The sequence below is a fragment of the Xiphophorus hellerii genome, chromosome 10 (genome assembly GCF_003331165.1).
Source record: "Xiphophorus hellerii strain 12219 chromosome 10, Xiphophorus_hellerii-4.1, whole genome shotgun sequence".
Taxonomy (NCBI): Eukaryota; Metazoa; Chordata; class Actinopteri; order Cyprinodontiformes; family Poeciliidae; genus Xiphophorus; species Xiphophorus hellerii.
The window spans coordinates 11,932,893-11,946,151 of record NC_045681.1 but is presented as its reverse complement, the minus strand read 5'-3'; the positions used below and the strand labels follow the sequence as shown (position 1 = coordinate 11,946,151).

Sequence of the window (13,259 nt, the reverse complement as noted above, 5' to 3'; positions counted from 1 at the left end):
TGGGCACCCTAACAAAAACGCAGGTTGCAATGTGTTCTACAATTTACTTAGTGTGTAAAATACCTTAACTTTTGAGATATCCTGTGTTTTTATGGAGCAAAAAAAAAAAATGTAAGTGCTTTAACCTTTAGCTCTAAAACTTTACAATTAAAACACGTTCCTATCTCTACTGAAAAGAGCTTAATGAAATCCCATCGTCGGAGGTACTATTCCTTTAAAACTGATCAACATGGAAGGTCACGTGTGAGCCTATCATGTGATAAATGCCTTCAAAAATTTGTAGCAGGTTGTTTTTGTCTTGTGTTTGTGGCGATGCGGTGAAAAGAGGACACTTCTTATTCTACCTATTACATCTGCCTTCATAAAACTGTGAGGTAAAGTTGCCATGTTTGTTTGTTTTCTATCGCAGAGAAACAAGGAAAGTAATTCATGGCAGCTAGCGTTGATGCTAGCCACGTAGCCCGCTAAGCTAAATAGATTAATTTGCATTACAGTAGCTAAGTCACTCTTTTCAGGCTCAGTATGTCGAGAGACTATTTGTACAGCTTTTAAAAACAGGTCTAGCTCATGAAGGGGAAATTCTACCCCTCAGCTAATTTATTGTTTTTGTTTGTTTGTTTTGCTGTTTTTTTCCCTCAGGTTTTGGAGGAGTATGCAGCAGCACCCAGAGCTCTGTTAATAACAGCTGAACTGTTTTTGCCTCTCTAAAGCCATCTATTCACAATGGTAAAGTAGATCCTTAACCTGCAGCATGTCCAAAAATAACTACCAGTTTCCCCAAAAATGAGAAAACTAGAATCAAAAAACGAATAGTCAATATAAAGTGTTCATACTTTTAGATTTTGCAATAAGTTATATATTCATATTCCTTTATTTAATCAGGTAAACCCTGTTGAGATCTAGATCTCATTTTCAAGAGGGACCTGAGCAAAAAATTTGCAATACATAGCAACCTGGTTACAAGATAAAAACAATTAATACATATGCACAAGTATAAAACAATTTAAAAACAATGACACTGTTTCATAGAATCTTGTTGCCTATCTTTAAGAACTGCTCGAAATAAGTCCAGTGAAATCATTTCCGACATCTTAAGTTCAGACTGCAACTGATTCCACGCTGTGGGGATGCATATAGATGCATCCAGAATTACATCTCTGCAATCAAAATGTAAAACCTTTTACACCTGGAGTAAACAATGCAGATGGATATTTGTTCTAAAACCAGTCGGATAATTCACTAAACAATGACCTTTTTCACTTGGAAATGTATGAGAAGCAAAACAGGAAATTTTGTAGTCTATTATAGAGTCTAACAGCTGCATCTCTATTGATGAGAACAGCAAATTAATCACTTTACTGGTTAACTTGTTAAATAAAGATGAAAAATATTACTTTAATGTGATTTCTTAACATCTTATAAAATTCTACATATTTTGTGCATGAAAGGGGCATAGCTTTGCGGGAAGTCCTGAATTTCTTCAGTGTTGCAATCCATGTTATCAAGTGGAATGTTTGCAAAGCTGCTGCACGTAGTTGGTTCTTTACACTGAAACCGAGACGATGAGGGTGCTGGTCTTGTATAAGGGCACGCTTTATCACACGCCATGTTTTCTTCTCATTGTGTTCAGACTCTTCAAATGGGGGTCTTGTTTCTAGCTCTTCTGGGCCTGAGCGCAGCACTGATCTGCCCCGATGGAGGCATGTGTGAAGATAAAGACACCTGCTGCAAGAACACTCAGGGAGGTTATGGCTGTTGTCCGCTGCCACATGTGAGCTACTCATTTGTCTGTTCTAGCCAAAGCATAAGCTGCATCTTTTGTCTATATTAAGAAAGTTCTGTTTGCCTTTTGTGGTTTTGTTTCCGTAACAAACTCTTTTTTTTGATGTGGAATATCCGCTGCTGTAATGTCAACCTTTCTCTTCTGTCTTGAATCCACACCCAGGCAGAGTGTTGTTCAGATCACCTCCACTGCTGCTACCAGGGGACAGTGTGCGATCTGGTCCATCAGAAATGTATTAATAAAACAGTTTCACTTCCGTTGATAAAGCGACTTCCCAGTAAGCAGAGATCATCTCCCTCTCAGGTAAGAGAAAGTTGTAATTCTCACACTCTGTCGATCTGACCTTCTATATTATTGTTTTTTTTTTAAATAATTGTTAATAGATGTCAGTGGAAGGCACCAGTTGTTTTTTTATTAGCCCAATATTAGTATTTAAGCAATAGAACACCAAGCTTCATTATTCTGCCCAATGTTGCTCTACTGTGTAAAAAGTGGTTGGTTATCATATTTCTGAGGTTTACATGATATTGATGGTTCCAGCTCATCAGCAGAATAAAGGCGGTCATGTGTCCGGACCAAGAGTCGGAGTGTCCTGATGACACCACCTGCTGCCAGCTTTATGATTCTTCTTGGGGTTGCTGTCCGTTACCCAAGGTAGAGACATTGTTTGTCTGTAAGAGGCATGTTTCTGTTGTATTCCACTGTTGAGCCTGAAACATTACAAGGAAGATGATCTGGTTTGACCTAACTTTTGTCAGGCTCATTATTTTGATGCTTGAATCTTCCACTAGGATCGGTAATGTATTGCAAACACAGTGTCACATACTTATTTTAGGGCATTAATCTACAAAGTTTTGAACCAGAAATATATATGCAAATATTTTTTTGCAAATTTGTATTTTTTGGTTATTCAGGACTAGAGGACAATGTCCTCAACTGAGCCACAGTCTTCATCATTATCAGCAAGCATTTTCTTATCTTTGCAGGCAGTTTGCTGTGAGGATAAACGCCACTGTTGCCCTGGAGGATCAAAATGCGATCTCGTCCATTTAAAGTGCGTTTCTCCATCACTTGGGTCCGTCCCGATGCTGGAAAAACTACCAGCGGAAAGATCAAAGGATAGGCCAGGTTGGGATTTTCTCTTGTAAACAAACAGTTTACAAGTCAGTCATGGCTTTAAACCAGAGCAACAAATTCATTTAAAATTAAATAAAAATTTAAAATTTTAATTAATAAAATTTTTAATTACATTTTTTAAATTAAAAATACCCTGGTAGTTTTAATTGGGGGTGGGGGATAAAACATGTTTGATTCTCTGATCTTTATCCATTTGTAGTTTCTGTGGCTGGTGCAGTGATTTGTCCTGATGGGAAAAGCAGCTGCTCAGATAGTTATACTTGCTGCGTCCAGGCCAGCGGACAATATGGCTGCTGCCCTTACCAAGAGGTATGCTTTAAAACTACTTGTCAGTAATGAAACTCGTGACTTAAATCATGGTGTCAGAAGCTTCTACTTATTAATCATCGGCAAAAATGTTAATTTTGGGCTTTAACCCTTTTTTTCCAGTTCACCCAGAGTCAGAAATATACAGGTTCAAATATATAATTGGAACCTGCTAAAGTTTTTAGAATGGCTTCTTATTATTAATTAGGCAATCTAACAAAGACAGCCATCATGGTGTGGACATGTAAAAGAGAGCTGTTTATTACTGTTATTGCAAGCACATCTAGTACAGCCGCATGCGGGCTAGTTAATTTACCAGTTAATTAACACACATGGCTCGCCTTTTGAGGTTTTCAAACAAAAGCAGTTCCTCCAAACCATTCGGTAGCTTGTGCACTATGCAGCCCCTTTTAAAGACTGAGATGGAGTGTAGGGACCAAAATGACAAGAAGTAACAATGTTCTGGAAATTAAGTAGAAGTTCTGCATTCAGCAGGTGTTCATTTTGTATTTCACTTCACTAAACTCCCAGTGTGTTTGTTTTAACATTTAAAAAAATCTCTAAAACAAGGTTTGCTACTCTTTGTGGAATATTATTGAGTTTGACTGCAGTGTTTTCAAGATCAGGGTCATTGTGGAATATTATTATTTTCTTTCTTTCTTTCTTTTATTTTATATTATATTTTTATTTATTTGCTTAAGAGGAACATTGTGTATTAATGAATGTTTTGAACAACACAAATGTGAATTTACACAATTAGATCTCCAGTGTTTGTCCCCCTGACAGATGGTACAGACTGAATTAGTTATTAAAGTAAAAAAAAAAAAAAATCACAGTTTTATGTTGTAACCCAGCCTCCCATAAAAACATATGCGCACCCAAACCCCAACACACCATATACATGGCGCTACTCTGAGTCAGTTTTACTGACTGTTTACAAATTTGGGTGGATACAAACAATCTCTTTGACTGCTTTAAAAACTATTAAAAGTTGGACATTTCCTGATATTAACTAGCAGGCTGCTGCAGAACTTACCACAATGACAGACAACAGTCTGACCACAGTTGGTACGTCTAAGTGGAAATCACAGTCACGAAACGCACATAGGTCGCCTTCTGATGTTTTCAAACAGCAGCTCCTCCAAACCATTCGGTACCTTGTGCAGTATATGTGGGCCCTTTTAAAGACGGAGATTTTCAATATTTAGAAAAATATACTTATTGAGAGTTTAACAAAAACTGATACGATTGAGGTTTCCTATCAAAACCCTCCCAGGCCCCTTAAATTATAACTTTATGGTTTAAGTTGAAGGAGCTTGTTTCCACCTGGTTAAACAATCTATATGCTACAAAATTATCTAAAAATTACAGTTTTCTGATCTTTCTTTCCTTGTATTTTTTATGTGACCTCCACTTGCTCCTTTCTGTCCTTCTTTCCTTTATCTTCGTAGCCTTACTACTTTACTTTGTCTTTAGTTCATTCCTTCCATGTAAGGATGTCTTTCTATCCTTTTTGTCTAATCTTGTCTTATCTGGTTGACTTTTTTCTGTCCTTCCCCATTTAAATGCTTAAACTACTTTCTTTTCTCTTCTTTGCATGCGTTGTCTTTTTTGTTGCCTTATTCTTTATTTTGTGGTTTTTTAAATGTCCTTGTGTCTTTTCTCCCCTATGACTTTTATTGACTATTTCCTGGTGTCGTTGTTAATGTCTCACCTGAAGTGTATATTTTCTTTCCTGCATGCCTTGCACACTTTTGTTTCTTGTCTCTTCTTTCCTTAATGGTTTTCTTCAGTATTTCCTCCTCCTTTCCATCCCAGTGTCATGCATCCCTTGAATCTGTTTTTGCTTCCTTCCTCATGTGGTGTTCATTTTTTCGTTGGAGCTGGTGAAAATGCATCCATTTTCTGGGTTTAAATGTTCTGTCAAAGGGACTGTTATTTGAAACAAGATTTTAAGGCCACCATTGAGAAAGAATCTAGACTAATGTACCTGAAAAGTGCATTAATGAGATGTATTGCTTTACTGTCACAGAGCTGCAGCAAAATAACTGGCATACTGAGTCTCTATAATTAAGTTCATAATCAAATTAAGCTACAACCAGTCTTGGCTTATAGCTGTGTTTGAACAGAGAAGGTATGCAGACTGAAACAGTGACTCGGGTATAATGTCTTCATAAAAAGTGATATGTTGTTGTGCAATTGTTTGTAAATGATTAGAAACTTTCTGAACAATTCACCGCTGCAGGCTGAGTCATTTGGTCTCTGCACACTGTGTTCTTTAGTTGTAATTAAATCTAGTTTTTAACTTTTTTTTATGTTTTCATTATATGAAGGCCACATGTTGCAATGATCATCTCCATTGTTGTCCAAGCAACACGACATGTGACTTAAAGCATGGAGTCTGTAAATCGGGAGGGAATGAAGTGCCGCTGATGAAGAGGATTCCTGCTGTGTCCCGCGACGGTAAGCTGCCTTTACTGTAAAAACCACTGATTCAGATTTATTTTTGCAGCGCTAATAAACTTGGAGCTTTAAAGGAAGGGAAGAAAATTCTTAAAGTGAAGATTTTGATCTGTGACCTTTTTTTTTTAAGTGGAGTGTCCAGATAAGAAAACGGTCTGTCCTGATCAGACAACGTGTTGCCAGATGACCAACGGATCGTTCGGCTGCTGTCCTATGCCTGACGTAAGCATCACACTCTTAACATGAAGGAACCTGATTTTGTTTTATGTTTCAGTAAAACACCTTTAAATAGGTGGTACCAAGGAAACAAGAAATGACAATAACCACACTGAGCACAGTTTAATGTTACTGGCAAATGGGGTTTATAATATGTTAAATTTATTTATACATCAAATTTTAAAACAGAAAAAGTGCTTCATCATTACACTAATGGTGAAGCAAAACAAAACTAAAGGAAGTAGAATAAAACTAATTGCTAGGAATAAGCCTGGAGTTTAAGATATTGAGGATTAGCCCTCAACGTTGATCTTAAATATAGTTTGATATAATTTGTGTAATCCTGGGTAAAACTACCAGATTTCACACAAGTATGTCAAAGTTATCTGTGCTTTTTGCTCATTTAAATATAAATGGCACACCACGCACAGCAGAGGCACACGCCTGCTACATGCATGACTTATTCATCTATCACAAGTATAGATGTTTTATTGAACCCTTATTAAACAGAAGAAATGCCAGAATCAAAGAATAATTTTTGTGTTTCTGTTTTGTATTAAATGAATTTTGTAGCTGAAGAGATGAGTGTTAAGACTGCTTCCTGTCATCTCACAGGCCGTCTGTTGTTCAGACCACATCCACTGCTGCCCTTCAGGGACAAAATGCGACCTGATACACAGCACCTGTGTGTCCGTCCAGGAAAACGCTCCCCTGTCCATTAAGAAGCTCCTGACCATGATGGACCAGGGGTCAGCGCAGAGCAAAGGTCAGTAAAGAGGTCATAGTTACAGGAGACTGAAACTGAATGTCAGTTTTGCGATATTAATACGCGATATTATGTGCCCATTAATCAATGGGCACATAAGCTCACGGGATGGATAACTCTGTCACCAAAGTAGACCTGTAGAGTTTCCAAACTTGCTTGTAGGTTACAACTTCAATAATATTTGTCTACTAAAACATGATTAATTTTCACTTACTAACTTCAATCGAAGCTGATTGTCAGGCTTTAGCTGAATAGAAATCATTTGAATCAAGTGTGCTGAAGCAGCAAAGCATAAAACATGCAGGACGGTGCGCCTTAAGATTGGGAAACATTGCTTCTGTTTTACATGTTAAGGACATCCAGAATATTTGCCAACATGCCTACATCTGGCTTTTCAAGCAAGTTCATCCTGAAAGAAAAATCAAAGAGCCTCCAAAACCTTAAAACATCATGACTGGATCAGGAACAGGGTTTAGAAGTTTTGCTTTCATAGGAGGTGTGCACTCTGAATAAACACAACATAAAGGCAGGACTAATGTTTGCTACAGAGAATGAAGAGAAAGTCCAGGACTACTGCAGTAATGTTCTTTGGAGAGAGGAGTTTAAAGTTTAATCATTACTAAAACAGAAGATATGATTTGGTGTAAAATAAATACAGTATTTAGTAAGTGTCATGGTTTGGAGAAGTTTTCCAGCAGCAGGACCTGGCCAGTTCATCTGAGAATCCACCATGAGTACTACCATGTATCAGAGCGTGCTTGACGAAAACATGAGTCCATGTGTAGAAAAGTTTATAATTGAAGCAGAATTGGACCCTGCAATAAGTCCGGAGCCCTTTTCTGAGCATGCTTCGTAGGTTTAATTGTTGCTATGGAGACTTGATGATTCCTAAGATACCTCTCTTTTCAGGGCTCTTGCGAAAAATTAGGACTGCCATAAACATCTATTTATTTAGCTATTTTGGCTCGTTAGTCATAAAGTCACCACTACAAAGCGTTGCCTGTTGGCATTTAATTAGAACCGACCTGTTGATAAACATGGGAAAATGCTACCAAACCTCATGTTTTTTCCAAAATAAAAACAAAATGTGTGGAGCTGTAAAGCTGGCACAGTACTGAATCTATACTTTTGTGGCTCATAAACCTTAGTTCTTTAGGAATCTGCATACATTTAAGTGTTTGAGGTGTAAAATAGAAAAAGAAACGGATTATTCTAAAACATCTTAAATCCATCTGTGTTTTAGGAGTTTAAACGGCTGGAATAAAGTTTATGTACTTGCTTTAATGTAAAGTTTCTGTTTCGTTTTTCAGTCCTTGCTGTTCCCTGTAATGCCTCTGTGGCCTGCGCTGACGGAAACACCTGCTGTAAATCACCAACAGGAAAGTGGGCCTGTTGTCCTTTGCCTCAGGTATGGCCAGGTTGACGGCTCGTCAGGTGGTTTCTCCATTCCAGCTGCTCAGTTACTCTCCAAACCAGCTTTCCTGATGAAATTGCCACACACTTCACTCCCTTTTTCTTCTGTAATGGTTGTCTCTCCTCTTTGCAGGCTGTGTGCTGCAAGGACCACCTGCACTGCTGTCCCAGTGGAACCGTCTGTAACCTGGCAGCCTCCACTTGTGATCATCCCTCAGGCGTAGCGCTGATGCCGCTGCTCCCCAATACACCCGTCTTTCCTCTACTGACAGAAAACAGCAAGTGTGACAAATCCACGTCGTGTCCCGGAAAAGCTACCTGCTGCAAGACGGCGAGTGGGGGATGGGCCTGCTGTCCTCTGCCCAAGGTAACCTGGACTGCAGACTGGTCGTCTATCCGTTGATTTACAGCACTGTTCAATTCCTTTACCACTCCAGGCTCCACAGGATTTCCCAAGTTCCTTGGAAATTCTCTGCTCGCTGTTTTATCAATCAAGCTGTTTAATCTTTTGTAAATCTTAGATTCAGCTAAAGAATCTATTCATCCATCTGCGACTTAGGATTGCCAATATATTGATCTATCATTTGCCTTCCTTTGCGTCACTTTATCCATTCTTCTTCCATTTACATATCTATTTTGCCCTGACTGGCTGTCAATTTCTTTATCTGTCTATTTATGCATCCCCTATAAATATCTACTTGTCTGCCTTTTGTTTTTCCAGACATTTGTTTGCCATCCATCTGTTTTAGTCTATTCATCTTTCTTACAGTCTGTTTTTAAATGGTTACTTTGATCTTCACCACTTCATGAAGTTTTCCCATGAATTAGATGTCATTTATTTTTTGCATTTGAAATAAGAAATGTGGAAAAAGTAATAAATTAGAAATGAGATGTTTTTAATTTTTATCGTTACTCAGTTTTCAGGTCACTTGTTAAATATTCAAACTGTGCGAAGAGAAATTAAAGTACCTTCAGAAAACTCAAAGAACTGTTTTGACATAAGGAAGAAAACCTTGCTGCTTGAAACTAAAATATATAGAAATCAGGACTGGATTTCTCAATTATCCTTAAACATCAGGTTAATTGAGAAACCCAAACTGAGGTCACCCAAATCAGCTCAGGGTTTAAGCAAAGTGATCAAAATTTAAAAACTGCAATTTATATATCCTGCAGGCTGTTTGTTGTGACGATCACGTCCACTGCTGTCCTCACGGCTCTGTTTGCAACTTGGAGGCTGAAACTTGCGACGACTCCTCCGGTGTCTTTCCGCCGCTTCCCCTGATAACCAAAGTTCCCGCTCTGACCAGTCGAGTTCAGCAGGAGAAAATCATGTGTGACGGTCAGACTAGCTGCCCGAAAGACACGACCTGCTGCTTCATGGAGAGGACCCACAAATGGGGCTGTTGCCCTCTGCCGGAGGTAGGAGTCTGCTTGTTTTATACAGAGCGCGTGATCAGTACGCTGAGTAAAAGCTGTTGTTTTCCAGGCGGTGTGTTGTAAAGATGGAATCCACTGCTGCCCCAGTGGACACACTTGTGACCCCCATCGGTCCTTGTGCTCCAGCGGCCCTCATCGGATTCCCTGGTCCACCAAACTGGGCGCTCTGACCGAGCCAAGCGTGTTGACCGACGTTAAATGCGACAACAAAAGCAGCTGTGCCACAGGAACGACCTGCTGCAAACTGCCGAGCGGCGAGTGGGGCTGCTGCCCGTTGCTGAAGGTTCGAGCGCCTCTGACTTTGTCAGCCCTGATAAAGATGAAAAACCTGTTTAGCTGTGCTGAGGTCTAACCCGTGGCATATTCCTCCTTCTTTTCAGGCGGTTTGCTGCCCTGACCACGAGCACTGCTGTCCTCAGGGCTACACATGCAACATGCAAACTAAAACATGTGAGAAGAAAAGCTACAATCTGGAGCTCACCGCTGCCCTTCTGAGTAAAGTGGAACAGTCTGCGCTGAGGCAGGCAGTGGAGGAAACAAATGTACAATGTGACAGCACAGGGGTGTTTGTCTGCCCGCCAAAATCCACCTGCTGTAAGATTTCAGCTACAGAGTGGAGCTGCTGTCCCTTTGTCAAGGTATGTTCACGGTGTCTCAGTGTCTTGACACAGTTTGTATGGAAAGAGAAAGATCCAGCCATTTGTCAGGCTGTTCATATGTCTGTAGGTTTGTCCACTTGTTTTTAAAATCTCTGGTGTTTCCAGGTTTAGTCTTTGAAGCGTAAGATCACTAGATATCCCCAATAAAGTGCCTAATATTTATTCATAAATCCTAATTAATCCAGAATTTCATTTCATTTATCCTGTTCTGGTTGATAATTTTACCAAGTGTGTGCAAATATACGGTAAAGTGGACCGTGCATGAAACCCTGTTGTACATCGTAACAAACTGTTGTAGATTTGTTGTTTAACAAAAACTAATTGTTGGATATATTTTGAACTTGATTTTAAAAAAATCTGACATGTTTTGTCAAAACAAATATTAACTAACTCTACAAGCATCCTAGCAATTCCTAAGGATACTAGAAACTCCCTCTGAATGTCCTCACAATCTCTCCTGTGAGTCACTATGCATGTTGACTTCTAATGTTAGTCCTAGATCTTACTGGCATTTAAGACTCGCCACCAATATGAGCAAATATCGTTTTCTGCCACTCGACCATGAATGGAAAATCAGTCCTCTCTAATGTAGTTAACTGATATATGCAGCTTTTAATGAAGTTTATTTTTGTTTTCCAGGCTGAATGCTGCGCAGACATGAAGCACTGCTGTCCTGTTGGGTACTCATGTAACCTGAAAGCCAGAAATTGCATTCCACAGACCCAGCTGACCTGGGATTCGTTTCTGGGGGTCAGACATAAAGACTCGGTCCATCGTGGACTCTAATCTGGCAGAGTTGCAGATGATTTGCAGCCCTGAATCCTTTCCATCAATCTGTTGCTTGCGTTAGTGTGGACAACGTGAGAGTCATCTCAGTGTCCTTTTTGGTTTCTCTTAATTGCATTTTTTTTTTGTAGTTTTTTTTGTTGTTGTGGAAATGTAGTGATTGGGAAGAGGTTTTGCTTTTATGGGCGTTCTGTTTATTGAGCAAGTGTCTCTCCATTTAAACTTACTATCATTTCAACACTGAATGTGGATCTAGTTCATCTTCTGCATCATTTCTGTAAATCACTCCAGATATAGAAGAAGCTTTTATCTGCAACGATGGGTGGGAATGCAGAAAATTCACATTCAATTTGTATTAAACACAAATATTTAATACATTGCACAGAAGTAAAACAATAAAGCAAACATTTAAATTTGTACATAAATTCAAAAGTCTAGAGTGAGAATGACCTATATTCCAAATAAAGAGAAGGTAGCCTCAAAAAATGAGATAAAATGTCTGAATTATTTTTCTGAGAAGAAATTTCTGTCTTTGGATTTGAGTTGCAGAAAGTCTAAAGCATCTGCTTAGTTTAAGAAGATTTATCTTATGAATCTTTTCTGATGAGAGAGTTCTGTTTAATAGATGTTCACAAAACCAAGCCTGGTTAGATCACTAACTGTAGGCCTGAAGGTTTCAGCACACAGCTTCTGTTCAGACTCTGTCCATCCTGTTGGCTCTGCTGACTGTCTAGTTTTAACATTATTAATATTAGGTGTGTTTTTTTTTTGTTTTTTTTTTGGAATTTTAAAAGTTTGACAACCCCCACAACAGCCATTGAATTGGTTAATGGCTCCAAAAAGTTGCTTTAAATGAGTTGAAGACTGTGGCAGATATATCAGATGGTTCCATTTGTAATTTCTGATTTTGCACGAATGAATGAATTAGCACAGATTTGACTAATTTTCCTTTACATTTCTAATTGTTCAGCTGTGAAGGGATTTTTTAGTGACATGAGAGATTTAAATTAATGTATTAGTTCTGTGTTTTTAAATTTGTGTTTCAGGCACCCTGTAGATGTTTGAATTTTTCAGTTTTTTTATTTAAATTTGGTAAAAGGAAAATAAAACAATAAGGTGTGCCTTATTTAATATTGAGTGTATTTTTTGGTATGTTATGGAGTCTGTTAATAAAAATATCTCCTTTCTGGTTTTATATCTCCCTTCCGCTGGTTTTAAATGCAATCAGTAATTAAGAACTTGGGGTATGAAATTATAACTTAAGTAGAGCTTTAAAAAATGATTTAAGAAATAATTGACTTCTCCTATGGAGGGCATTAACTTTTAAATTTTGAGGGTTGCTTTGCTCACTTCATTTTTATAAACTTTGCTTTCATCATAATGAAAGAAAACTGAATGAAAGGAGATCTTACACATACAATTTTGACCACATATTTCCATACACTGTAAAGACACAACCTTTATTTTTCCTCTCTGTTAAGCTTTTCCTGATTTTGGACACTATTTGCTAAATGTCAGAATAATGAGGAAGGAAATGTTTTTGCTTTCTCCCAGTTCAAAATAATCCAATCAAATGTTTTCAATCATGCTCTCAAACTTCTAATAGCAGTTTGGTTTAATTTTGACCCATTCCAGCTGACCGAATCGCATCTTGAGGGTTGGCATGGGAACAACATATTCTCAGTCTTCAGCTTTTTGTTGGTCACATTCAAGCTTGTATACAGAGAAATATAAAGAAAATGAGACAAAAATAGTGTTGAATGAAAGATTCATATTTTTTAAAAATCAAACATGGTGTTTAAAATCTTGTTTTTGTTTTGGATTTCATGAGAAGATTTTTTTTTAATGAATTTTAGCTTTTATTTGCTATAAAGTTCATGATTTAATAATTTCGGGAATATTCTAAAGTAAAAAGCCCCTTTATCTAATTCTGGTGGACGTGATAATTAAATTCCGTGACGTGATCGTCTAGGTCGTCACAACACAGCCAGCCCACTCTTCCGCTGTCCTCCCTTCCGCTGGATACTTACTGTCTGAAAGTTGCTATGGCAACCTCAGTAAACAGGAGGCAACTGAGCGGACACGCAGCTGTGGGGTCTGTGCCCTACTTTACTGTCAGAGCAGCAGGGAAGCATTTGCCGAGGGTTGTTTGTCATCCCCCGCCCCCTGGTGGTCACAGGCTGACACGGCGGCTCATTTGCTTGGGGTTAACAATGCACAGTCTGTTCTGAATAAAGTCAAATCCTGCTCTTGTGAGGCCACCAAGTTGACTTTCATCTTCACAGACTATCTA

The 13,259-nt window shown here is 38.5% G+C and overlaps 1 protein-coding gene across 1 annotated transcript; it reads left to right on the top strand.

Annotated features, from left to right (window-relative positions):
- Window positions 1-235: 235 nt before the first annotated feature.
- grnb (granulin b) lies at window positions 236-12,153 on the top strand. Its single transcript, XM_032574779.1, has 16 exons — window positions 236-374; window positions 640-726; window positions 1,631-1,771; window positions 1,946-2,086; window positions 2,324-2,437; window positions 2,770-2,911; window positions 3,120-3,229; window positions 5,560-5,689; window positions 5,820-5,911; window positions 6,521-6,671; window positions 7,982-8,079; window positions 8,218-8,451; window positions 9,258-9,503; window positions 9,571-9,804; window positions 9,902-10,159; window positions 10,820-12,153. Exons 2-16 carry the CDS (start codon window positions 724-726, stop codon window positions 10,964-10,966), a joined length of 2,241 nt encoding a protein of 746 aa, XP_032430670.1. The 5' UTR covers window positions 236-374; window positions 640-723; the 3' UTR covers window positions 10,967-12,153.
- The last annotated feature ends 1,106 nt before the right edge of the window (window positions 12,154-13,259 follow it).

Bases quoted from the DNA above. Each gene is read 5' to 3' on its own strand.
- grnb (XM_032574779.1), top strand. The intron at 2,438-2,769 runs GTAGAGACATTG...TTATCTTTGCAG, and splicing joins GTTGCTGTCCGTTACCCAAG to GCAGTTTGCTGTGAGGATAA. The intron at 9,504-9,570 runs GTAGGAGTCTGC...GTTGTTTTCCAG, and splicing joins GCTGTTGCCCTCTGCCGGAG to GCGGTGTGTTGTAAAGATGG.